At 35.6% G+C, this 25,684-nt stretch overlaps 1 protein-coding gene across 5 annotated transcripts in view; it reads left to right on the top strand.

Moving 5' to 3' along the window:
* The first annotated feature begins 4,142 nt into the window (after positions 1 to 4,142).
* Positions 4,143 to 25,684, top strand: part of LOC109439469 (membrane cofactor protein) — a 36,969-nt gene continuing 15,427 nt past the window's right edge. For 2 of the 5 annotated variants that reach the window (XR_012492975.1, XM_019719784.2), the window contains exons 1-7: positions 4,288 to 4,446; positions 7,486 to 7,671; positions 8,026 to 8,125; positions 13,441 to 13,526; positions 15,163 to 15,360; positions 22,571 to 22,753; positions 25,247 to 25,294. Coding sequence is in view for 4 of the 5 variants with exons in the window: in XM_019719784.2 (XP_019575343.2) it covers positions 4,326 to 4,446; positions 7,486 to 7,671; positions 8,026 to 8,125; positions 13,441 to 13,526; positions 15,163 to 15,360; positions 22,571 to 22,753; positions 25,247 to 25,294 (922 nt within the window). In the remaining variant the exon portion in view is untranslated. The other 3 variants (XM_074322462.1, XM_074322464.1, XM_074322463.1) reach the window with 3 other exon arrangements.

The raw sequence follows: 25,684 nt of genomic DNA, 5'->3' as shown, positions 1-25,684 counted from the left end.
TAAGGTAGGAACATGGGCATTAGTGTCATAGTAGAGTGAAGGATAAGATCATTGGTAGAGAAAATCAAGGTACTGAAAAGCCAGGCATTTGAAGGCATTTGAAACTACCATCAGTTAGCAAGTATTCCCCCCTCTTCAATTTTTTTAGAAGAGGTTAAGGACTGGTATTAAATCTTCTTTGAATGTTTTGTAGAATTCACCAGAGAACCATCTAGTACTGGGTTTTTGTTTTTTGATTACTATTTCAATTTCCTTACTAGTACTCAGTCTTCTTGAGTGTTGCAATTCTTCATGATTCAGTTTAGGATGGTTGGACATTTCTAAGAATTTATCCATTTCTTTTAGGTTTTCAAGTTTGATTGCATATAGCATTTCCTAGTATTCTTGTACAATCCTTTGTATTTCTGTGGTGTCCATTGTAACTTGTCCTCTTTCATTTTTTATTTTATATATTTGTAGTTCCCTTGATTTTTCCTTAGTGCATCCAGCCAGAGGTTTATCAATTTTGTTTATATTTTCAAAGGACCAGCTCTTTGTTTCATTAGTTTTTTTCTATTGTCCTTCCATTTTCTATTTTTTTTATTTACACTATGATATTTATTCTTCCCATTCTTCTATAGACTTTACATATCATTTGTTTTTCTTTTTATACTTTTTTATGGTGTAATGCTAGATTGTTTATTTGAGATTTTTCTGGTTTCATGAGGTAGGCCTGTAATGCTATAAACTTCCCTGTTAGCACCACTTTTGCTGTAGCCCCAAAATTTGGGTATGTCCTATTTTTCTATTTTCATTTTCACTTGTCTTTACGTATCTTTTGACCTTTTATTTCTTTTGACCCAAAGGTTGTTTGTAGCATGTTGTTTAATCTCCACATATTTGTGTTTTTTCCAGTTTTCTTCTTGTAGTTAATTTTCAGTTTCACACTATTGTGGTTGGAAAATTTGCTTAGTATGATTTCTATCTTTTAAAATTTATTGAGACTAGTTTTGTGCCCCACCATGTGGTCTATTCTTGAGAATGTTTCATGTGTACTTGAGAAGGATGTGTATTCTGGTTTTTTAGGATGGAAAATTCTATAAATATCAATTAAGTCCATGTGGTCTAATGTGTCCTTTAAGATCAATATTTCCTTTTCGACTTTCTGCTTGGATGATCTGTCCATTGCTGTCAATGGGGTACTCAGGTCCCCTACTATAATTGTATTTTTGTTAGTTTCTCCTTTTGGATATGTTAGCAGTTCCTTGATATATTTTGGTGCTCCCAGGTTGCGTACATATATATCGATAAGTGTTATATCTTCCTGATGAATTGTCCTCTTTATCATTATAAAATATCCATCTTTATCTCTTGTTACCATTTTATCTTGAAATCTGTTTTGTCTCATATAATTACTTCTACACCTGCTTTTCTCTGGACGTCATTTGCTTTAAAGAAGATCTACAGCTCAAACCATGGCCTACAAACATGCATATTTTCCATTCTCTCTTTTTTTTTTTGACAGTTTAATAACGTATTTAGGAAAAACTGGAGGAACCACTAGTGTTTACTCCCCTACTTCACTCAAAGCATTGATTCTTTTGAGTTCTATTTCTATGAAGACCTTAGGAAGTTCACTGTCAACACTTTCCCTTTGAACTCAATCACTGAAATGGTCTCGAGGCTAAGGGATAGACATTAGCTTTGCATCATAGGTTAGCTTGCAATGCCTGTTTAGGAAGGTTACCTGTTCTGACACTTGTAGCTCATTCCTTTTAGAGTCGAATCCTGCTTTGTTCCTAGTGTCTGAAATTATTACTATAATCAAAATCTTTCCGAACTTTCCCAGGATTTGGTAAATCCATGCTGGAGGAGAATGGACAAAGGCATGTTAAATGCAATTGACAGAAATACCTATTTACTTCATTTAGTATTTAGTAGGTATTTATTATGCACCTACTATAGGCCTAGAGCAATCTGGGCACTGGAGAAAAAACAAGAAAACTCTATCTCTGCCTCATGGAGCTTGTCCAGAAAAATAGGAAACATGGCTCAGAACATACTAGCTAGAGCCTCAGATGGCTTAAATCAAAATAATTTAAAGAAATCAATGTGAATGTCTTCAATTATATTAACAATGGCTTATTGAGCCCCAGGTGTAGAAATTTCACTGGTGAAAGAAAGTTCCCGTAAATCCCCAGTCCTTGAATCTAACCTAGAAACTGTAACTAGGTTACCAAACATTAGCCATATTTTCCCATATCTTTTAAATTTTCTCAGAAGAACATATTTCCAAGTCTAGAACTAAATAGGAAAGTTTTTTTTTTCAGTTTTATTGAGATATAACTGACACATAACATTGTGTCTAGATGGTTGTAGAGAATGATAAATAGATCCTCTGTTTTCACAAATAAGTGCCAACATTGAGGCACAAAACATTTCTGTTATATGATTTAACAGTAATGATAATCCCCCCTCATTGAGTTTCCTTTTCACTGTTTAATTATATCTCCTTCAATTAAATATCACTATGGAGCATCTGGATTTAGTAATCCAAGATTCTTTGTCGTATATGCTCTGCCAAGAATCTAAACATTGTGTTGGTCTGAAAGGAAGAGAAAATTCCATGATTTGTTGAACCCAGAAAGTCTTTAGTACATCTCAGATGTAGCATTATTTAAATATATAAAGTTTTGTAATTCCAGAAGATGCATTTGAGCTTTATATGGAGAGCTTCCATTTCCTTACAATCCACTCATACCTTAATCTGCAGATTCCATCCATGCCATTCTATGAACAAAATGGACATTGATATATATGCTGGATTTAAATTTTTTTTTACCTGATTCCAATGTAACATAGAGTCAATATAGAAAACTAAAAAGCACAAAGAAAACAAAATATTCATAATCCTATCAACTATTAGTTAATAGTAGTATATTACCAGTTAATCTCTTTTTATGTGTATCAATATACTACTTTTGCTTTAATAAAAGGAATACCCAAAGGTATATTCGTGTACTGATTTGGAGTCTGCTTTTTCCATTTACAAATATAGCATAGTTTCTCACACTGACATTTTTTTAACACTGCCTGTTGCATCGAATTCTATCCCATAAAGCGACCTACCACCAGTCTTCATACTTTTGCTAGACACTTATGGTTTATATTTTATACATCTTTACTCACAGTTTTGATGATTTCTTTGGGGTGAGCTCTAAACAGAACTGGTGGTTTAAAAACTATGTCCATTCTAAATCTTTTCACATTTGGAAAAGCTATGTTAAAAACTAAAAGTTTAAGGGTGCTGGGTCCCCTCAAAATGCTTCCATTGGTTGATGTTTATATCCTTTGCCAACTAATAGGAAGACAATGTGGACCCCTTTTGTTTACTGTTTGATGCCCGTCATATTACTTTTTCATTTAACTAGTCGTACTGGTTTACTCACAACTCTACAAAAGTCTTGCTCGTTCTTAATTTTTTAGTATTGTTTGAGATTGTTTAAACAGAAAAGTTCTTATCTACTTCACCTATCCAATTCCTAATCATAACTCTAATGACCTTCTTTGCTTCCAAGGTACACCCTTGTCCTTCCCTTTTTTAAGCATGTACTTTTGGTCTTCAATAAAACATTTAGCTCTGAAAGGGCAAGGGCTCCATAGGTTGAGGCCTAATATGGCAATGTTTAGTAATTTACCTTCTCAGGGGTCCTTTAAGGGAATTGGGGGCAGAGTAATTTACATTAGGGGTTAGGGATGCAGTGGCCAAACAATCTTTGTGATTTTGAATTCTAGCAGGCTTTGATGGAATTCAGTAGTAGATATATTGAACTGTCACCATCTTCACATGGTCCCCAATTATGCCTGATTAATCTCAAATATTAAGCAAGGGCTCTGGTAATCCTGACAGACTGGAGGCCCCAGGACAAAGAAGGAGCCCTGAGGGGTGTTGTCCCCAGGTAGACCCACTGTCCGGGTTATGGGTTTCTATTTTCAGGTCGATGCGCTTTATTCTTCAATCCAGCGCTCTGGAAAACGCAGTCAAGACTCCACCAGCAATGGTTTCCTTACCCAAACTGCCTGCTGACAGGTGGGTTAGGACCACGCCCCGTTCCCCGCACACCTGGGGCGCCCACCTCGGCGCGACAGCCCCGCCTCTCTGCTCGCTGATTGGCCCCGCGCGGCCCCAGTACTCACTGTCACGGCCGCCGTGGCGCGGGCAGGTCACGCCCAGCTGTGATTCCTCACTTGAAGCTTTGTGAGTCTGGGATTGTTGCGTCTGGCATCCGCGCTCAAAAAGGTATATAAATGCCCACTGTCCCTGAGGTTTCCCGTTAATCTCGAAAATGACGGCGTCTTGTGCGCCGCGCACGGCACCTCCCCGCCGCCCCGAGAGAACCTGTTTTCCTTGGTGCTTTAGTGGGTTCGTTTTGGTGGCCCTGGTGCTCCTGCTACCCAAATTCTCCGGTACGGGCCTTGAGAAGGGGTGCGCTCCCGGGGCGTACGGGGGTGGGTTGGGGGGAAGGCCGACCTGAGTGTAGGTGTGTCGAGTAAGAGGCGCAGGCCTGGATGGACCCGAGTGACACGGGGTTGGGGGGCAGGTGTGGCCAGAGACCCCCCAGCTCGTGCTGTGCGCGGATCCAGGGCGCTGGGGACCATGTAGTGCCCGCCGTGAAGGTTGCTTGGTGGTCGGCACCGAGCGTTGCGGGGCGCTGGGCGCGGCCGCTGTTTGCCGGTGGCCAAGCTGTGTCCCTAACAAAAGCTTGCAGGTGTTTCAGGACTAAGCCTGTCGCGCTGGAGAGGGCCGACCGGCTGCTCACGGTGAGCGCTTGCTTTTGCGTGCGCGCTGTGTTCTCGGGGCCGGGCGATGCCTTGGTGAGTGCGGTGTTTGTGCGGGGCCGGGTGTTGCCGGGTGTGTGCTTCACGGAGGTGGTCAGCCCAGCGGTGTGGAGTGTGGGACACGGACATTTTGCTTCCTTGGTGTGGGGCCCGGGGAGCGCATGTTTTGAGTGGACTCCTGGAGTGAGAGTTAGCCCTGGGTGCCTGGGGTTTAGAGGGATTGAGAACGGCGCGCAGTGCTTTTTTTACGTAAAGGTGACAGGCTCTTTTTTGCCCCCAAATTGTATTGGTATTGGTTTGCAGACTGTTGCTTTTTTAAAACGTGGGGTTACCTTCCTTTTCCTATCCAATATTCAGTTTCCTGTTCTATTCCTAGATGTCTTTGGGGCATTTGTTTTTCTTTTTTTCATTAGGTTGGGTCCATTTTGAGAGGCGATCTGAAGCAACCCCAAAAATATTGGTAGTCACATCTAGTGAGAAAATGAGAATCGTAAGAAATGAGTGACAAATAATGTTGATATGATTTTCTTCTGTAGCTCATCAGCTAAAAGCTGAAGGCTCATCCACTGAGTTTGTTTCGTGTTTCATTGCATGGAATGAATATTATATGTATACAGAGGGTGCCTAAAAAAAGTGTATACACATTTTAAGAAAGGAAAACTGTATTAAAATTGTAATAATATATTACCAATAACAAAAGATGAATACAAGTCACGTTTGACTTATGTAATTACAAAAGGTGCTCAAAGTGGTTACCATCAGCATCCAGACACTTCTGATTACGGTGAATTACTGTTTGAGCAACGTTGACCAAAGTGTCCACATGTATACATTTTTTTGGCACCCCTGGTATATACTATATGGCACATTTTCTCCTACTGCCATCACTTAAGTGAAAGCATGGAACAATTATTTAAAATCTTGCCAAGGATCTTTACATTTATTCTGTACTACCTACCTACCAAATATGTGTGTATGTATAAATGCATGCTTATTGTATTAAAAAGTCATATTAGGAATACTCTTTTCTTTATATGCTTTCAGGATAGTTACTGAGGTTGAATGCATAAAACAAAGGATACTTGTATGATTTAATGTTATGTGATTTCTTTCTTGGTAGTTCTAGGAAATTCTGGAATGATGTTATGCATGTGTTTCTGAACAGAGTTAAATAAAATTTCTAGTTCATGTTTGTTTTCCTATGTAAATGGAAATGTCTAGCTCAGGGTATTCAGTAAATGTAATGTTAATGAAACTCACCTCTATACTAATCCTTTTTTAAAACAGTGCTTTTAATTACTAGGACTTTTGCTTTTGTTTTGGGCAGTTGATTGAGGAACATTACGATATCAAGGTCAGCACAGTGGAAATGTTGAAAACATTTTGCTAATGTTTTCTTGCCAAGGACCTTTACATAGGTGGATTTCAGGACGTGGTGGAAATGAAATGTTGGACTATGTATAGATAGAGAGAATTTTAGAATTTAGAATATGATGTGAAAGAAGTGTAAAATTTCACATGCTTAGAGCTCTCTTGACCAGTCTCTCAATCTGAAGTAAGACCAATCCAGGGAGTAAGAAAGGGAAGGTTCCTCAGGGATCCAAATAGATCTATGTCCTTTCTTCTTAGGACCTTAACCTCATAGGAGAAGCCTCTGCATTCTTTTGCCCTTTAGTTTACTTGATTTGTCTTCATCACATTATTTTACATAATTGTTCTAACACATTTGTTAGATTTTCAAGCCCACAGATAATTAAAAAGAAGAGGAATTGCTGAAGTAAAAATGGCACTATTCTAGGGAGAAAAAACTACAAAAAAGGAAACAAATTAAAAATTCTAAAATCATAGCAATATAGTAGCTTTACTATAAAGATATTTTGGCTGCACAGCCCAGACACCTCAGGTAATTTCCGAGTGAATGCATTATCCATTGATCAGTGAAGGAAGATTAAATTTATTTAAAATAATGTCCAAGAAAGCAGTTTTTTTTCATTTTAGGCTATTCAGAGTAGTAAATTTTAATATTTAAATTATGTCTGTTTACTTATAAAATGCTCAGTTCACTGTTATGAAATATATGAAATGAAGTCTTGTATTTTAAAATACTTTAGTCCATATTTATTTTGACCTTGAAATACACAGTGCTTATCTAATGATCACCTCTTACCATACATAGCATTTCTTGAGCACCCACTGGGTACAGAATCTAGTAGAAAAAGAAAACGTGATCCCTGACCTCTAGGAACCTGCCTTCTGAGAGGAGATGAGACTGAGCCTGAAGTGACAGGTCATCATCAGTTTGTTTCAAACTATGAAAGAGTGCTCTGAGCAGAGTGCTATATACTATATAGACAACTTCTTAGAGCAGAAGTGAATTTTGAAATGAATTTAGAAAAAAAGTGGGAATGATGCATACCTATATATATTTTTCAGACCAAAAACACATATTTTTGTCTCTTCAGTTTACTGTTGATTAAAAACTCAGCTCATTCCCCAGCAAACCAAAAGCTTACATATTATTTAAAGCTAGCACGGTACATCCTCCCCTCCTCCTACTGCTACCACTTGGGTGAACACAGGGAACAACTATTTACCCGCTGCCAGGCCACAGGACCTGGCTGGTCAAAGAGATTAAATATTTTTATGTTTTTATTTTCTTATCTCTAGATGCCTGTGGCACACCACCAGTGTTCGAATCTATGAAGTTAAAGGGTGTCCCTAAATCTTCATATTCACCTTGGGACAGAATATATTATGAGTGTAAACCAGGATACTATTATTCACTATTTCTTCCCCTCGTTACCTTTTGTGAGACTAATAACACATGGTTCCCTATCGATGAAGCTTGTTTCAGTAAGTAAACAATACCGTGTGTGTGTGTGTGTGTGTGTGTGTGTGTGTGTGCTTGCTCTAGTGATTTTTTACACATTTAAAGTCCATTTTCCACTATGACAATAATTTTTTTTTTGTAATGTGAAACTAGGTTTTACATAGCAATGCAGATATTTAGGCTTTGACAAATCTCCTGGGAATTTATTTTGTAGGCAATTGGTTACCTGGGTAAATGTGAATTTTGTGCTTGCCCATATAGTAGTTAACTGGAGAAAATAAGATTGCATGAATTGAAAAGAGCAGTGTAGAATTTTGATCTTGATTCAGATCTGTTTTGAAATTGGCATAAAAATGAATTTGAAAATTTTCTTTTAGAAAAAGCATGTCCAACTCCAAAAATCCCAAATGGTGTAGCAGTAGGCGACCCACTGGGCTTTTTCTTTGACGAAGAAGCTCACATTTTTTGTGATGAGGGGTAAGTACGTTGCTCCTTAGAGGAAATAAGGTAAATGTTACTGATTCCATTTTTGTTTTGCTTCTCTTCTTAAGTATTGCCATAAAGTTGATTTTATTTTGCTTTCTGTGGGACAATTTGTACTTGCAACCAATCAAGTCTTGGTCTTTTTATGGAGACTGAAAAGATAAGTACTTAGTAAAAAGAAATTTAAATTGAAGGAAAGCAAAATTGTACAATACTTGCTATATGTAGTAATAAGCTTATTGTAAGCATCAAAAATGTAGTAATCGTAATGATTTTATCCTTGACAAAGAAGTGCACCCTATTTAAAGAGTTAAAGGAGGGCTCACAGAAGTGTTGTGTTGCTGAAGACCCCTAATTCCTTATATATCTTCTGTCTGATTGTTCTGTTACCCGAGGACAACAGGGTGCTTGTATCATCATCATAGGAAGACATTCTGGGATGTACAAATATTAATCCGTGTGAACAAAGAGAGGCAAGCCAACCAAGCAGAAGGCTTACTAAAAGAAAAGTACACACTAAAAGTACACACTCGAGATGGCATGAGAGTGGGCAGGCCAGGAAAAAGGGCAGCTGCACCAAAGAACAAAGAAATTTAGGATTATATTTGAATGAGGGCACGAAATAATCAGGGGTGGTGTCGCAGGCATTCCCGGGGTGTTCCCCAGGGAGGGTCCACTGATCACTCTCCTTCCCATGGGGAGGTAGGATTCCCTTGTAGGAGCTGTCATGATGACACGGGGTGATTTTTCCCTGCCTGCAGTGCTAATAGTGTTATAATCCATTAGCTATAGCTGTACCTTTTCTTAAGAATGATCTCATCTCCTCTTTTCTTGGTTCCCCCCACTCCACCCTTGCCTTCCTCCCTCCTCTCTCCCTAGGCCCTGTGTTCTGTTCTTTCTGCCTAAGGTAACAACAGTTCTATCCTTTATTGTGAGTGGGGTATTGAAGTCTCCAACTATTATTATACAAGTGGCTGTTATGTAGAAATGTATTTCTCCCTTCAATGCCGTGTTGTGCTTTATGTATTTTGAGGATCTGTCGTTAGGTGCCATAAATGCTTATATCTTCTTGTTATAGTACCCTTTATTAATATATAATGTTGTTTGTTGTAACCTTTTTTTATGTTAAGTCTATTTTATCTGGTATTAGAAGCCACCACCTCTGCCCCCCTTTGGTTACTGTTTGCATGGAATATCTTTTTCCATCCATTCACTGTCAACCTCATTTTGTCTTTGGATCTCAAGTGAATCTCTTAAAGACAGCATGTAGTAGGATCATGTGTTTTTATCCATTCTGCCAATTTATTTCTCTTGATTAGAAAGTTTAAGCCACTTAAATTTAAAATAATTAGTAATGAGGAGGGGCTTCTGATCTGTCTTTGTGCTGTTTGCTTTCTATATGCCTCGTAATTTTTTTGTCCCTCATTCCCTGTATTACTGTCTTCTTTTTTTGTTAGTCTTTTTGTAGTGAAATGTTTAGATTCCTTTCTCATTTCCTTTGTGTATATTCTATGGCTGTTTTCTTTGTGATTACCAGGGGTATTACATTTAAAACCCTAAAGTCATGTCAGTCTAAATTAGAATTTATACCAGCTTAGTACCATAACGTGCAAAACCTTAGCTCCTTAATAGCTCTATCCCCATCCCATTTGGTTGTTGCTGTCACAAAATTACATCTTTATATATACTGTGTGTCCCAAAGCATAAATTAATAGTTCTTTTAAATGCATTAGTCTTTTAACTTATATAGAAAACAAGATTAGGAGTTAAAAACAAAGTTACAGTAATGCTAGTTTTTATAGTAATAATTGTTTTTTTCCTTTAAATGTATTATATTATCTCTTAAATTGTGAAGAAAACAAAAATTATACTTACAAACCATTGTTAAAATAATACAAGCTTTTATAATTGTTCATGTGTTTATCTTTCATGAGGTGTTTATTTCTCCATATGGCTCAAAGTTACTTTCTAGTAACTTCCATTGCCCTATCTTCCTTCATGTTTACTGATTCATTCTTCTGCCTGCTCTTTTTTTCTAGTAATTTTTACTTTGGAGGACTCCCTTGAGAATTTCTCACAGGGGAGGTCTACTGGTCACAAACTCCCTCAGCTTTTGTTTATCTGGGACTGTCATAATTTCCCTTTCACTTTTGAGGACAGTTTTGCTAGATTGAGGATTTTTGGCTTAAAGTTTTTTTGTTAGTTTTTTCCTTTTAGCGCTTTTAGTATATCAGTCCACTGTCTTCTGGCCTCCAAAGTTTCTGATGATCTGATTATCTTATTGAGGATCCCTTGTAGATGATGATTCACTTCTCTTTTCCTGCTTTCAACAGTCTCTCTTTGTCTTTGGTTTTTGGAAGTGTGATGACAGTAGTCCCTAGCTATTCATGGGGGATTCTTTCCAGACCTCCCTCCCCCGCTGCACATACCAATCCAAGTTCCTTATAAAAAATAGCATAGTGTTTGCCTGCTCCCATATGCTTTAAATCATCTCTAGATTGCTTATAATACCTAATAAAATGTAAATGCTATGTAAATAGTTATTACACTGTGTTGTTTAGGGAATCATAACAAAAAAAGTCTGTACTTTTTCAGTTTAAGAACATTTTCAATTCTCAGTTGGTTAAATCCACAGATGTGGAACCCGCAGATTTAGAGAGCCAACTTTATTGTGTCTTACTTAGTATGGATCTTTCTGAAATCATTTTACCTGGAGGTCACTGAACTTCTTGGGTATTTATATTCATGTCTTTTGTCAAATTTGGGACGTTGTCAGCTGTGATTTTTTTCATATATTCTCTTTGCCCATTTCTGTCTTCTCCTTTCGGGATTCCCACTATGTGTACGTTGGTCCGCCTGACGGCATCCCACTGGTCCGTTAGGCTCTGTTCACTTTTCTTCACTCTTTTTCTTTCTGCTCTTCAGATATAATTTCCATTGCCCTATCTTCCTTCATGTTTACTGATTCATTCTTCTGCCTGCTCAAATCTGCCTTTAATCCCACTAGAGAATTTTTCATACCAGTTACCGTACCTTTGAGCTCCAGAATTTCTTTTTGGTTTCTTTTAGGTTTTTTAATATCCTTATTGATATTTCAATTTTGTTCACACATCATTTTCTTGGCTTCCTCCACTTCTTCATTTATTAATAGTTCTTTGAGCATCTTTAAGATACTTATTTTGAAGTCTTTGTCTAGTAAATTTGCCATCATATCTTTATTACGGACAGTTTCTACTGTCTCTTTTTTTTCCTTTTAAATGGGCCATACTTTCCTCCTTCTCTGCATGCCTTATGATGTTTTTGTGTGTGTAATACTGCATTTTGAATATAATAATGTGGTGATTATGGAAATCAGTTTATTCACCTTTTTTTAGACCTTGCTATTTTTTCGTTATTGTATTATTATTATTACTATTATTTATTTATTTATTTAGGTAGGGTGTCTTTGTGCAGAGGTTCAGCCTGAGATGTAAACTGAAGGTCTTTTCAGTTCGTTCCTGAGCCTTTCACTGAGCACATGCACTCAATTTCTAATTTTCCATATACCTTATGCAGCTGTTTTTGAAGATCCTGGTTTTTAATGTCTGGCTCCTGAGGGAAAAAAAACAAAAAATAAAGTGGGGAGTAAAGGGTGTAGGATCTTTAAATCCTCTGACAATCACTTCAGCTGGGGAGGAAAGGGCTTGCTAGAGAGGGGGGCGCTGCCACAACAATGGCTTTCTACCTCTTTGTCCACTTCTCTATAATCAGAAGCAGCAATCAGAGCATAGATATTTGGAGGACAGGGCCTTTTGCCCACCCTGGCTACTGCAAGCTGCTCCGAGAACACATACACAGCTGCCTGACACATTGTCGAGGGTATATCTGCTATTTTCCTGAAGAGCTGAAATTGACAGAAATTACATTTTCTTGTTGGAATCTTTCCCTAGAAGTTGCAAACCTTCAAAATAGTTACATCAGTCAGGTTCTGCCGTTGCAATTGTTGTCTAGTTTGGGAGACAGAGTCCTGGTGCTTCCTATACTGCCATCTTCCCAGGATTCTCTCTTAAAACACTAACGTACAGGGGAAATGAGTGAGCCTTGATGGAAAAGCCAACTGGAACCATGTACAAACAAGTTCCATTGACAATTTTCTAACTTGATCAAGTAAAAATTTTAGACGATCCAGTTAACAGTTATACAGAAAGAGACTGCTAAAGTACTTTGAGGGATACCAAACATTTAAGACATAGATTCTTCTCAAAGAACCTGTGGCCTTATTGAGGCATGCAATATATACAGAGAGTTGTCAAAGCAAAATAGTAAATGAGAAGTACCAAATAGTTATTTATTATTATTGCAATAAGAGTCCAGAGGAGAGAATTGTAAATATAAATCATCATAGAAGATTTCACCAAATAGTATGCCTGAGCTACTCCTAGAAAGATACTCTGACCCAAAGAATACATGCATATCTCATTTTATTGTGCTTGCTTTATTGTGTTTTGCATGTTGCATTTTCATCAACATCAAGGCATAACCCTGCACCAGCAAAAAAGTCATAATTCACTGAAGGTTCAGATGATGGTTAGCATTTTTTAGCAATAAAATACTTTTAAATTAAGGTATACACATTGTTTCTTTAGATATAATGCTGTTACATACTTAATAGACTGCAGTATAGTGTAAATATAACTCTTATATGCATTGGTAAACCAAAAAATTGGTGTGACTTGGTTTATTATACTTGCTTTTTGCGGTAGTCTAGACCAAACCCATGATATCTCTGAGATAAGCCTGTTTTAATAAGAGCTAGCACTCACTATGTGCCAGATGCTAACTCATCTAATACAACAACCCCACGAGATCTATATTATTATCCCCTTTTCATAAATGAGGAAAGTGAGAAAGAGAAACAATAAGGGACTGGCCAAGCTCAAATAACAAGCCATTCGTGGAGCTGGGACTTAAATCCAGGCAGCCAAGCCCTAGGGCCTGATTCTACTCAGTGGTCATCCTGACTGAGCAGAATGGAAGGAGCAAAGAAGTTAATACGTGTGTGATTGTCAGAGATGGCAAACATCTCATTGACAGGCATGACAGATTTATTTAGCTATCTTAGTTCTTGGCCAGTGTATGTTCAAATGCAGAAACTGTTTATTTAATTAAATTTCAAATTTGGTTAGCACTTTCATTATTTGATGTCATTTAAGAAAATCCCCCCTTAAACTACTGTAGTGCAGAAAACAACCATATGAAAATTTTCTTCATTATTATGTATATCTTGTTAACTGGTAAAGCAATCAGTAATCTTTTCTTTTTTCATTCAGTTATTACTTACAAGGAGAAAAAATTCTAACTTGTAAACGTTCTGGAAGCAATGTGCATTGGAACTATGATATCCCAAAATGTGAAAGTAAGTAACTTTTCACTTTAGAATTTAGACCAGCAATCTCAATCTTTTTGTCTTCGGGACTCATTTATGCTGATTTTTTTAGTTATACTTGACATACATTATTGTATTAGTTTTAGGTGTATAGCACAGTGATTCAACATTTATGTGCCTTACAATGTGATAATCACAAATTTAATACAATATTATGAACTATGTTCCCCGTTCTTTACATTACATCCTCGTGATTTATTTATTTTATAACTGAAAGTTTGTACCTCTTATTCCCCTTCACCTTTTTCACCCATCCCGTCAGCCCCCTTCATTCTGTCCACCATCAGTTTGTTCTCTGTATCCATGAGTCTTTCTGTTTTGTTTTGTTTGTTTGTTTTTTATTCCACATCTAAGTGAAATCCTATGGTATTGGCTTTCTCTGTTTGACATTTCTCTTAGCATAATACCCTCTAGGTCCATTCATGTTGTTGCTAATGGCAAGATTTCATTCTTCTTTATGGCTGCGTAATATTGTATTGTATATGTATATATGTGTGTATAAAATATGCACACATACACACACACACACACACACACAGATATATCTCACATCTTCTTTATCCATTCATCTATTGATGGACACCTAGGTAGTTTCTATACCTTGGCTATTATAAAATAGTGCTACAATGAACCTAGAGGTACACATATCTTTTTAATTAGTGTTTTTGTTTTCTTCAGATAAATACCCACAAGTACAATTGCTGGGTTGTATGGTAGTTCTATTTTTAATATTTTGAGGAATCTCCATACTGTTTTCCATAGTGGCTGCACCAAAAACAATCCCACCAACAGTGCACAAGAGTTCCTTTTTCTCCATATCCTTGCCAGCACTTTTTGTTTGCCCGTTATACTTTTAATTTAACAAAGATCCTAAAGAGCTTTTCTTTATGTGGTTTGTCCATTGATATTCATTATATTGAAATTAAAACTGAGAAGTTTCTAAAATAATTACTTATTAATTTATTTTTTAAATCAGTAAACTTAATACATATTAACATATGCAATGTTTTTTTTATGAAAAATAAAAAATGTCCAAAACAAATAGTGAGAATAGTGGCATGTTTTACATTTTTATAAATCTTTTCAAAATCTGGCGTAAAGGAAGACATCTGGATTCAGTCTGTTGCCAAGTAACACAGTTTGTAACCTCTGAAAAATGTCACCATATATTGTAAGTATGAAAGTAAAAAAGACAGTATCTTGGTATTATTGTGAATGATTCAGTGAATGGATATATTTATAAATTACAAACATTTCTCAAGTAGAAGTGAATGTTATTTTTAATGATAAGCATATTTTCTCATTACGTTTTCAGCGACTCTTATGACTAGAACAAAACTTGGCATGGCCTTATAAATAAATATAGGTATTTCATATAGGTATTTAAGTGAGTTTTGTTTTGAAAGTTCATTTCTACATAGTTTGACTTTGAGGCAATGCAGTTTTCTCAGAAACCTTCTTCAAAAATGGTATTGGATTCAGAATACAATTGTAGAAATCATGTTAATGAATTTGTTGAAGACAGTTCATAAGATTTTACTAATGCTGTCTTAATTGTTCACCTTTGCTTTTTCCTCTCATTTCCTCTTTTTTTTCTCTTTTAAAGAGATTTTGTGTCAATCACCTGGAAAAATAAAAAATGGAAAACACACCAATAGTTGGAGGGATATATTTGAATATAATGAATTAGTAACATATAGTTGTGATCCTTCACATGGACCAGAGGAATATTCACTTGTTGGAGCGAGCAAGCTTGTTTGTTCTGGGCCTGGCACGTGGAGTAGTGACCCTCCTGAGTGTAAAGGTAATATTGCCATTTATTTCCCTCTTCATTTGTAAATACTGTGGAAACACTTTGTAAATAATTTTACCTATAAGTAAACAAACAGTCATATGTGCTTCCTACTCCTGTTAAATTGACTTCTAATTTAATATATGTCAGGTTGAATTAAAAATAGTTCTAGTTGTAAAGTTCCCCACCCCCCAACCCCACATGTTTTTGGCGTTCCAGTTTATACAATGGGAACTACTGTGTATATGTAAAAGTTAGTATTTTTTTTTTGAAAGAACCAAAACCTCAAAACTCACCGGCTTAAAAACATTAAAATGTCTGAGAGCTCTGACTACAGGTAATGGTAAATTGTAAAAGACTAACTCTCTTACAGATAAGAATGAAAAACTTTGTACACACATATTTAAAAAACAATGTTTAAGGCACTAGACTAGAGAGTGACCAAAAGCCAGGGAGACAGTGGAGGGGATATGACTCTTAGAAGAAAGGGACCACTGCATAACAACAAAATATTTACTCTTTATCAGTGCACTGGAACGTTCTCTAAGATAGACCATATAATGGGCAATAAGATAATTTTTAAATTTTTCAAAGAGCTGAAATTAGAGTGCAGTATCTGGTAACAATGGAATGAATTTAGAAATCAAAATAGATAATTTAGAAAATCTCCAAATACAGTCATGCACTGCTTAACGATGTTTCAGTCAGTGATGGACCACATATACAAAGGTGGTCCCATAAAATTATAATGGAGCTAAAAATGCTATCACCTAGAAAAATTCCCATCACAGCTGTCATAACATCATAGCACAATTTAGTATTCGTGTTTGTGGTGATGCTGGTGCAAAAAAACCTACTACGCTGCTGGTTTTATAAAAGTGTAACATTTACGGGCCGGCCTGGTGGCTCAGGTGATTAGAGCTCCATGCTCCTAACTCAGAAGGCTGCCAGTTCGATTCCCACATGGGCCATTGGGCTCTCAACCACAAGGCTGCCAGTTCAATTCCTCGAGTCCCGCAAGGGATGGTGGGTTCCGCCCCCTACAACTAAGATTGAACACAGCACCTTGACCTGAGCTGCCGCTGAGCTCCCGGATGGCTCAGTTGGTTGGAGCATGTCCTCTCAACCACAAGGTTGCCAGTTTCGACTCCCACAAGGGATAGTGGGCTGTGCCCCCTGCAACTAGCAATGGCAGCTGGACCTGGAGCTGAGCTGTGCCCTCCACAACTAAGACTGAAAGGACAACAACTTGAAGCTGAACGGCACCCTCCACAACTAAGATTGAAAGGACAACAACTTGACTTGGAAAAAAAAAAAAAAGACCTGGAAGTACACACTGTTCCCCAATAAAAAAGTCCTGTTCCCCTTCCCCAATAAAATCTTAAAAAAAAAAAATGTGTAACATTTACAATTACAGTAGTAGGCTGTACTATCTAAGGTTGTGTAAGTACACTCTGTGATGTTCATACAATGATGAAATTGCCTAATTGACACATTTCTCAGAACGTGTCCCCGTTAGGTAGCACATGACTGATTTGACAATCGTGTCAGACACTTCTAATTAAGCATTGAGTCAAAGAATAAATCACAAGAGAAATTAGAAAAGGTTTTGCTGAATGAAAATGAAAACACAACATATCAAAATTACAAAATTCGTGTGATACAACAAAAGCATTGCTTAGAAAAAATTTTATCGCATAAAATACTTATGTTAGGAAAAAAAATGTCTCAAATCAGTAATCTGGAAGCTTCTACCTTAAGAAACTAAAAAAGAACAACAAATGAAAGAAGACAGAAGTGGATAATAAAGATAGAAATCAATGAAATTTAAAAGAGATGATAATAAAATCAATGAAACTCATACCTGGTTCTTGAAGGTTGATAAAATACATAAACCTAGAGCTAGAGTGACAAGTAAAAAGGTTATATTTATTACCAATATCAAGAATGAAAAAGAAGACAACACTAAATATCCTGCATTAAATGTCTATTTAAGAAATAAGGGAATATTACAAAAATAGCAATGTGGATGGACCTATTGGGTAAATGAATAAACAAAACAAAATAGAAACAGACCCATAGATACAGAGAACAAGCTAAGCTGATGGTTACCAAAGGAGAGGGGAGTGGAGAGATGGATGAAAAACAAAAAAATTGAGTGCAGTGGGTTTGACTTTAAATCTTTACCCAAAATTTTCAGTAAAACATTTTCAACCATGGGAGCATATTATATATATATATATAATGTAACTTCCAAACCCTGCTCTGCCACTTAGTTGGGTGACATTGGCTAAGTTTCTTAATCTCGGCAAGGCTCAGTTTTCTTATTAGTGAAATGATAGCCCAACAAGGTGGTCCACAATCAAAAAACATTTTTTTAAAGACATAAAATACCAAAATGCTCAAAGATATAGGTAACCTGAATATTCCTATACTTATTAAACAAAGTAGACTTTGTAGTTAAATTCTCCCCACAATGAGAACTGCAGGGCCAGATGGCCACCCTGGGGAAGTCTACCAAACATGTTAGGAATAAATAATAGCACCTCTATACAAACTCTTTAAGAAATATAAGAAGAGGGAATACTTCTGAACTCATTGCATGAGGACATTATCCTGATACCAAAACACTGCAAGAAAATTAAAAAACAATATCCTTAATAAATATAGAACCAAAACTCTAAACAAAATATCAGTCAAATCCTGCCATATATAACAATAGTAGTTTATCATAACCAGTTAGGATTTATCCCATAAATGCATAGTTGGTTAAAATTCAAAAATTAATCAGTGTAATTTAAAGTATCAAGAGACTGTAAAGAAGAAAACAACAGATGATCTCTTACTAGATGCCCCCCCAAAAGCAATTGACAGAACTCATCATCTTTTCATGATAAAACTTATCAGCAAACTAGGAATAGAAGGGAACTAATCATCTCAACCTGATAAGAGGCATCTACAAAAATACAGCTAACATTATTCTTAATAGTAAAAAACTAATTTATTTCCCCCCAAAGCAGGAACAAAGGAGAGATATTCACTCTCTCCACTCTATTTAGTCTTGTACTGGAGGTCCTGCAATAAAGCAGCAAAAGAAATAGGCATAGATATATGAAAGAAATAAATAAAATAGTCTCTATTCACTTATGACATTATTGTCTGTGTAGAAACTTCTGAAGAGTTAAGTTTTTGCAAGATTGCAAAATACAAGATAAACCTACAAAAATAAATTTACTAGCAGTAACCACCAGAAACTGAAATTTTAAAAGTACTGTTTAAAACACCTCCAAAACACAAAATACTTGCATATAAATCTATCAGTATGTGTGAAAGATTTGAATGCTAAAAACTACTAAGCACTAATAAAGGAAATTAAGAAAGATCTTAATATACTGCTAATGGGAATGTAAATTGGTACAGCCACTATGGAAAGCAGTATGAAGGTTCCTCAAAAATTTAAGAATAGAATTATCATACAACCCAGCAATCTGTCTTCTGGGTATTTACCCTAAGAGTCTGGAAACATTTATCCATAAAGATATATGTACCCCTATGTTCATTGCAGCATTATTCACAGTAGCCAAAACATGGAAACAACCAAAGTGTCCTTCAATACATGATTGCATAAAGAAGACTTGGTACATAAATACAATGGAATATTACCCAGCCATAAGAAAAGATGAAGTACTGCCATTTGCAACAACATGGATGGATCTTGAGATTATCATGCCAAGTGAAATAAGTTATACAGAAAAAGTCAAGAACCATATGATTTTACTCATAGGGGATATAAAACTGAAAGCAACAAACAAGACAAACAAACAAGCAAAAACTTATAGACACAGGCAACAGTTTAGTGGTTACCAGAGAATAAGGGGGGAAGGCAGAAGGTAGAAGAGGGTAAAGGGGGTCAAATACGTGTTGACATAAGGAGATTTGACTTTGGGTGGTGGACACACAACACAATATATAAATGATATAGAATTGTACACTGTGAAGCCTATATAATTTTATTAACTAGTATCACCCCAATAAATGTAAGGAAAAAAATAAAACCTTAATATATGGAGGGATATATATTAGTCATCTATTGGAAGACTCAGTATAATATAGACATCCATTCTCTGTAAGTGATCTAAAAATTCAGCACAATCCCAAGAAAAATGCCAGTGGGATTTTTTGTATAAATTGATGAAGTGATTCTAAAAATGTATGTGGCATGACAAATGAACTAGAATAGTCAAAACAATTTTGGAAGTAATTGAAGGATGCATTCTACTTGATGTCAAGAGTTTATATAAAGCATAATATAAGGTATATAATTCAGACAGTGTGGTATTCATAAAAGGATAGCCATATAGAGCAATGGAACAGACTAGTGAGCCTAGAATTAGACCATTGAAATACATCCAGTTGATTTTCATTTCAGGTGTACAAACAATTCAATGGAAAAGGATAATCTTTTCGAAAATGATACAGGCACAATTGGACAGCCATATGAAAAAAAAGAATCTGAATCTATTTTAGCACCATATGCAAACATTTACTCAAAATGGGTCATAGACCTATACATAAAACTTAAAACTATAAGACTTTTACAAGAAAACAAAATACTTGGACCTCGCTAAATGTTTCTTAAATACAACCCATAAAGCATGATCCTTTAAAAAAATTTAGTACATTGGATGTTCCCAACTCAAAACCTCTGGCCTGCAAAAGACTGTTAAGAGAATGCAAAAACAAAAACAAACAAACAAACAAAAAACAATGCACAGAAAATATTTGCAAAGCACAGATCTGATAGTGAACTTTTATCTATAATATATAAAGAACTCTCAACAAGCTCAATAATAAAACAATCCAATTTTTTAAATAGGCAAAAGATTTGAACAGACCTATTTCACTTAACATGATATTCAGATGGCAAAAAAAGTAAATGAAAATGAAAAGTTGCTCAATATCTTTAGTATGTACAAAAAATGTAATTGAAAACCACAAAGGGATACCACTAAACACCTTTTAAAGTGGCTGAAATTTAAAACAAAAACTAAAACCTAGTAGTAGCATGTATTGGCAAGGATATGGAGCAATTGGAAGTCCCATACATTGCTGGTAAGAATGCAAAGTGGTACGACCACTTTGGAACCCAGTTTCACATAAAAGCTTGTATGAGAATAATCATAACCACCTTAGCATCCCACACTAGAAACAACCCACATGTCCTTCAACTAGTAAAATGGATGACCAACTGGTACATGCGTACAATGGAATAAATACTCAGCAATAAAAAGGAAGCAGCTCCTGAATCATGCGTGCAACAACAGGAATGAAACTCAAATGTGTTAAGCTTAGTGAAATAAGTCATACTCAGAAGGATATGATCTCATTGATGATATTCTGGAAAAGTAACACAATGAAGATTTAAGACAGTAGTGGCTAGCTGGTAGGTGCAGAGAGTGGAGGTTAATCACACAGTGGCGTGAAGAAGGATTATGAAATAATGAAACCTCTATGCCTTTGTTGTAGTGGTTAACTACATGATTACTTGTATTTATCAAAACTCATACAGCTGTACAATTAAAAGGGTGAATCTGACTGATTTAAAATTATATCCAGTAATCCCAACTTAAAAGAAAATCATTAAGTGCAGTTAACATCAGATTGGCACAACAGTGAAAACGTCAGTGAACTTGAAGTCATGACAATACAAATCTAATATGATTCGAAAATAAAGATTGTAAAGAGAGAGACTTACAGAACTGTAAGAGAATAGCAAGCAGTTAAACATACATGTAATTGGAGTTTCAGAAAGAAGAGAGAACAATGTAGAAAATTATTTGAAAAAATGCAAGCCAAAATTATCGAAATTTTATCTGATACAGCAATCCTACTAGTGCAGGAAATTTAGTGACCCTAGTAGGATAAATTTAATTTATCAAAAAATTAAAAACACTAAATACATCATGACAAAACTATTGAAAACAAGAGATAAAAGTAAAAGCAGTCAGTGATATGGGGGGAAAAATTACATTTTCCCACCCCTCTAAGTAAGAATGACAGCTGACTTCTCTTAAGGAACTGTGGAGACTAGAAGACAGTATTTACCAGGGTGCTGAAAGAAAAATAAAATACTTAACTTAGAAATCTCTGTCAGGGAGAAATCTTCAAAACTGAAAGTGAAATAAAAACATTTTCAAAAAAAGAGAAAAGAGCTATGAGAACTATCACTACCTGAACTGCGCTACAAGAATTGCTAAATGAACTTCTTCAATCTGAAGGGAAAAGATACTTGATGGAAATTCACATCCACAGGCAACATGGAAGAACATTCTTATGGTTCAAAAGGCTGTTACATTATGGGCCCTTTCTGTTGCTCAGATTTATCACGTAAGACGTTTTCTTGTACTCACTGCCCAGCCCAGTGTTTTTTTGCTTTTGTTTTTTCCAAATTCTACCAAACCCATACTGGATCCTGAAATCAATCTAGAAGTTCATGACCAGCATTTTACTTGAGAAGTAGAGTAGAATGGGAAATAACCAGACTATACTAATTTGAACTCTATTAATTTTTAACTTTATCTCAGCTCTGTGTGCTGATTTAATGGTGTACAGTCTAAAATGTGGTTTTTGATCTCTGAGTTGCAGTCCAAAGTATTTGGAAAACGGGGCCCTACCTGCACTGGCCTTTCTATTTTGACATCCCAAGTTTGTATATGTTGCTACCTGAGGACTTTCTTTTTGCATACCTTTGCATGATTAACTTCTTTTCAACCTTTATGTTGGAATTTTACTATTATCCTCCCACAAGAGTCTTTCTTGCCTTTCTGAAAAAGCAGGGTACTATAATTACTGTCTGCATTAAATTTTTAAAAATTCCTAGAGCTAAAAGAGTACCAAAAGTTGCATTTGAACTTATCCAGAATTTGTATCTAGTAGTCAGACCTTTCTCAAAATTTGCAGTAAAAAATAAATGTAAGAAGCCAATAAACTATAATGACAGTTTGTTCTAGGTAGAGAAACGTTATTAGATTTCTCTAAATCTGTTTGCCTGGAATTATAAAACGCACAAATAAAGTCTTTTTATTTATTTATTTATTTTAAATTTAACATCTTGTTTTCCATCCCTTGCCTTTTTCCACTGGAAATTACTATTTTGCTTTTTTTTTTTTGGTACTATGTTAAAGCAACTTTCTATTAATTCTGGAATTTCTCTACTTCTCAGTGGTCAAATGTGAATATCCAGTACTCAAGAATGGAAAACTGGTATCAGGAACTAGAGAAAAATTTTCCTACCAAGCGGTGGTTTTATTTGAATGCCTGTCAGGTTTCTATCTTAATGGCAGCAACCCAGTGTTCTGTGGTGGAAATAATACTTGGGAGCCTGAGATGCCAACGTGTATTAAAGGTACAAATTGTATCATTTTCCCTCTTGTTTTTTTAAGGTTTTATTTCTTTGACATTAAATATCAATGATACGGTCAATGATAATTGAAAAGAGGCAATTTTAGTAATTAACTCTGTCTTGTATTCATATCCATAACAGATGTATGACATAAAGTTCATACAGAATTTTGCTGTTGTGATTTTATGTTTTCATAGCATCCTTTGCACGTTTTGTACATCATACAGGTATATAAATTTCTCTTGTTCAGTATTTTTATGTATAAAAATGGAAAGCAACCATTTTTCAGGATAAATTGAATCGTGAATTTTTATCTAAATAAATAAAGTCATAATTCATATAAATGAAAAGAAAGTGATAATTCCCAAGTGATTAATCCTGTATTATTATGTTTTTCAATATTAGTTCCTCTCAATATAAAACCTCTTATTTTAAGTCATTCACATTTAGTAACTGCTTATATTAAAATCATGTTATATCCATTCATTTATCACTTTTAGTAATAGGAGGAGGAAGAACACATTTGCAGCCATTTATTTTTTATTCTTAGTGATTCTAAAATTATTTGCCATAGTCCACAGATATAAACAGGCATGTAAATTTGGGCAAGTTATTTAAACTTCAAATATATTTACTTATACATACAATGATTTAATGTCTTAACTATTGGATGATGATAAAGCTTAAATTGGTTGCACTTACAGCACTTAGCACAGTGCCTGACATGCAGGAGGCTCTTAAAGGAAGCTCATATCACTTAGAGCATCACTCCAATTAGTATTAGTGAAGAGGAAGGGCTGTGGCATTTGTTTTCTAACATGTATGTTTTTGTGTCACCAATTTTGCTGTTTTAATTCTTTTTAAAAGTGATCTGTTGACACATTATTATTTTTTAAATTAAAGTTTATTGGGGGGACAATGGTTAGTAAAGTTACATAGGTTTCAGATATGGGTCTCGGATGGGAGACACATATTTTCCTGGTCCAGGACTGTGTTTCATTTCCCAGAATGCAACAAGTTTAGTTCCTTTTTTATGTAGTCCAATCTGAACTGGGAAATTACTGCTGTCTTCCAGAACAGACTGGTATTTCTGCCAACTCCACCTCTCCCCACCTCATAAGTTATTCTTTTTGTCTTTACTGGGAATTTCTATTTGGCAACTGAAAGGCAGGGAAAGTCCTTATTTATTTCATAGCAACTGAAAGGCAGGGAAAGTCCTTATTTATTTCATAGCAACTGAAAGGCAGGGAAAGTCCTTATTTATTTTTCATAGCAACTGAAAGGCAGGGAAAGTCCTTATTTATTAAAATGAAATGGAGGACGTGTTGCATGGACAACTGATCAACTGCTCTGTTAAGACTTGAGAGACTGTTAGATACGGTGGGAGGAGTGTCTTCCTGATTTCAGTGCTGCGATCCCTGGCTTCTCTTTGGTTTAAGCAGAAACCAGAGACAGGCATCGTGGGAAGAGCATTAGCCTGGGCCGACCTCGCTCAGGGTCCTGGTTAGGCTCTGCTTGCTCCAGTAACATCCTCTCTGTGGGCTTAGTTTCCTGTTACATCTGAGAGTGTTGCACTCAAGTAGATCTCAATTACTGGCTTCTAATTTGTTGGTATATTTCTGGTTTCCCAATATTTTAAAGGATTGAGGGGAATTATGCATGTAAATGTGGTAATAGAACACATTTTTACAATTTGTGTGTACCTGGTGCCTTGTAACCACCTTGAGTACATTAGCTGTGTGCTGTGAGGCTTGTGGGGAAAGAGATGGTTTTTTGGTGGACTGCTATGTTACGATTACAGGTGAACTTATGCTCATCAACACGTCCATGTTTACTTACGTGGTCCTAGTGGGTTTGTGCACTGTGGGATACTGTGTTTGTTGATATGCTCTTTTGAAAGAGTTGACCATAAGAATTCATTAATGATTTATAAGCACTGATAGAGTTCAGTGTTTCAAAGAGAAGAGAGTTGATTGTGAGGAAAAGTTCATGAAAAGGAGAAACAACAGGGACTTTTTTTTAAAATCAAAAATCAAAACTCCTCATGGGATTATTAATCATCTTTTCTAATCACCAGTTAGAGAAAAACTATGTGGAAAGAATCAATAGCAACATATATGATAATAAAGTAGATCTGATTGTGCTAATAACGAAACTAGGTTCATAAAATATTAAGTGGAAAAGTATACAGATCATGTGGTATGATACTACTGGATGGTATTCTTATAAATAAATGTTTTCTCTGAACACATTACTTTTATGATTTATTATTACTTCTAGGATTTCCATTATAAAATATAAAATTATAATGGACATTCTTATGAACCTGTGTAAATATGTATTTAGGTCATATTCCCAGAAGTAGAAATGCAAAGTTCGGATAGTATGCATATTTTTCATTTTGAGGCATAATTGATCTTTCCAAGAAATAAAAAAATCATATTCATAATTTTGTATTGATAATGCTAGTGAATGAAATCAAATTTATTTTTCCAGGTGTTAAGCCTACTCGTGCAACCAAGCCTCCAGTTTCAAGATATCCAGGTTCAGTGACTTTATCCAATTTATACTGTTAAGGATTTCATAAGGTGATGGGTGAAAAGTCATGTCTTATTTTAATTTGCATTTCTTTCATTATTAATGAGGCTAAATCTTCTACGTTTACATTTATTTATTCATGTCCTTTGCTCGTTTCTGTTAGGTTTCTAAAATGTTATTTTTGTTGATTGTGAGAGCTCATTACAAATTAAAGGCCTGTTAAAATGTAGTGAACATTTTTTCCAGGTTTTTTTGGCCTTAATTTTACTAGTCAGTTTTCTTTTAAGATTTTTATACTCTACTAATGGATATAGATTCCTTTTTATAACTTTGTTACATGAGTAGTATACAAATGTATTTTTGTAAATTTTCAAACATTACAAAAGTATACAGAAT

The sequence above is a fragment of the Rhinolophus sinicus genome, linkage group LG17 (assembly GCF_036562045.2).
Source record: "Rhinolophus sinicus isolate RSC01 linkage group LG17, ASM3656204v1, whole genome shotgun sequence".
In the NCBI taxonomy this organism is placed as follows: domain Eukaryota; kingdom Metazoa; phylum Chordata; class Mammalia; order Chiroptera; family Rhinolophidae; genus Rhinolophus; species Rhinolophus sinicus.
The sequence above is the reverse complement of the archived record's forward strand: the minus strand, read 5'-3'. Positions and strand labels throughout refer to the sequence as shown.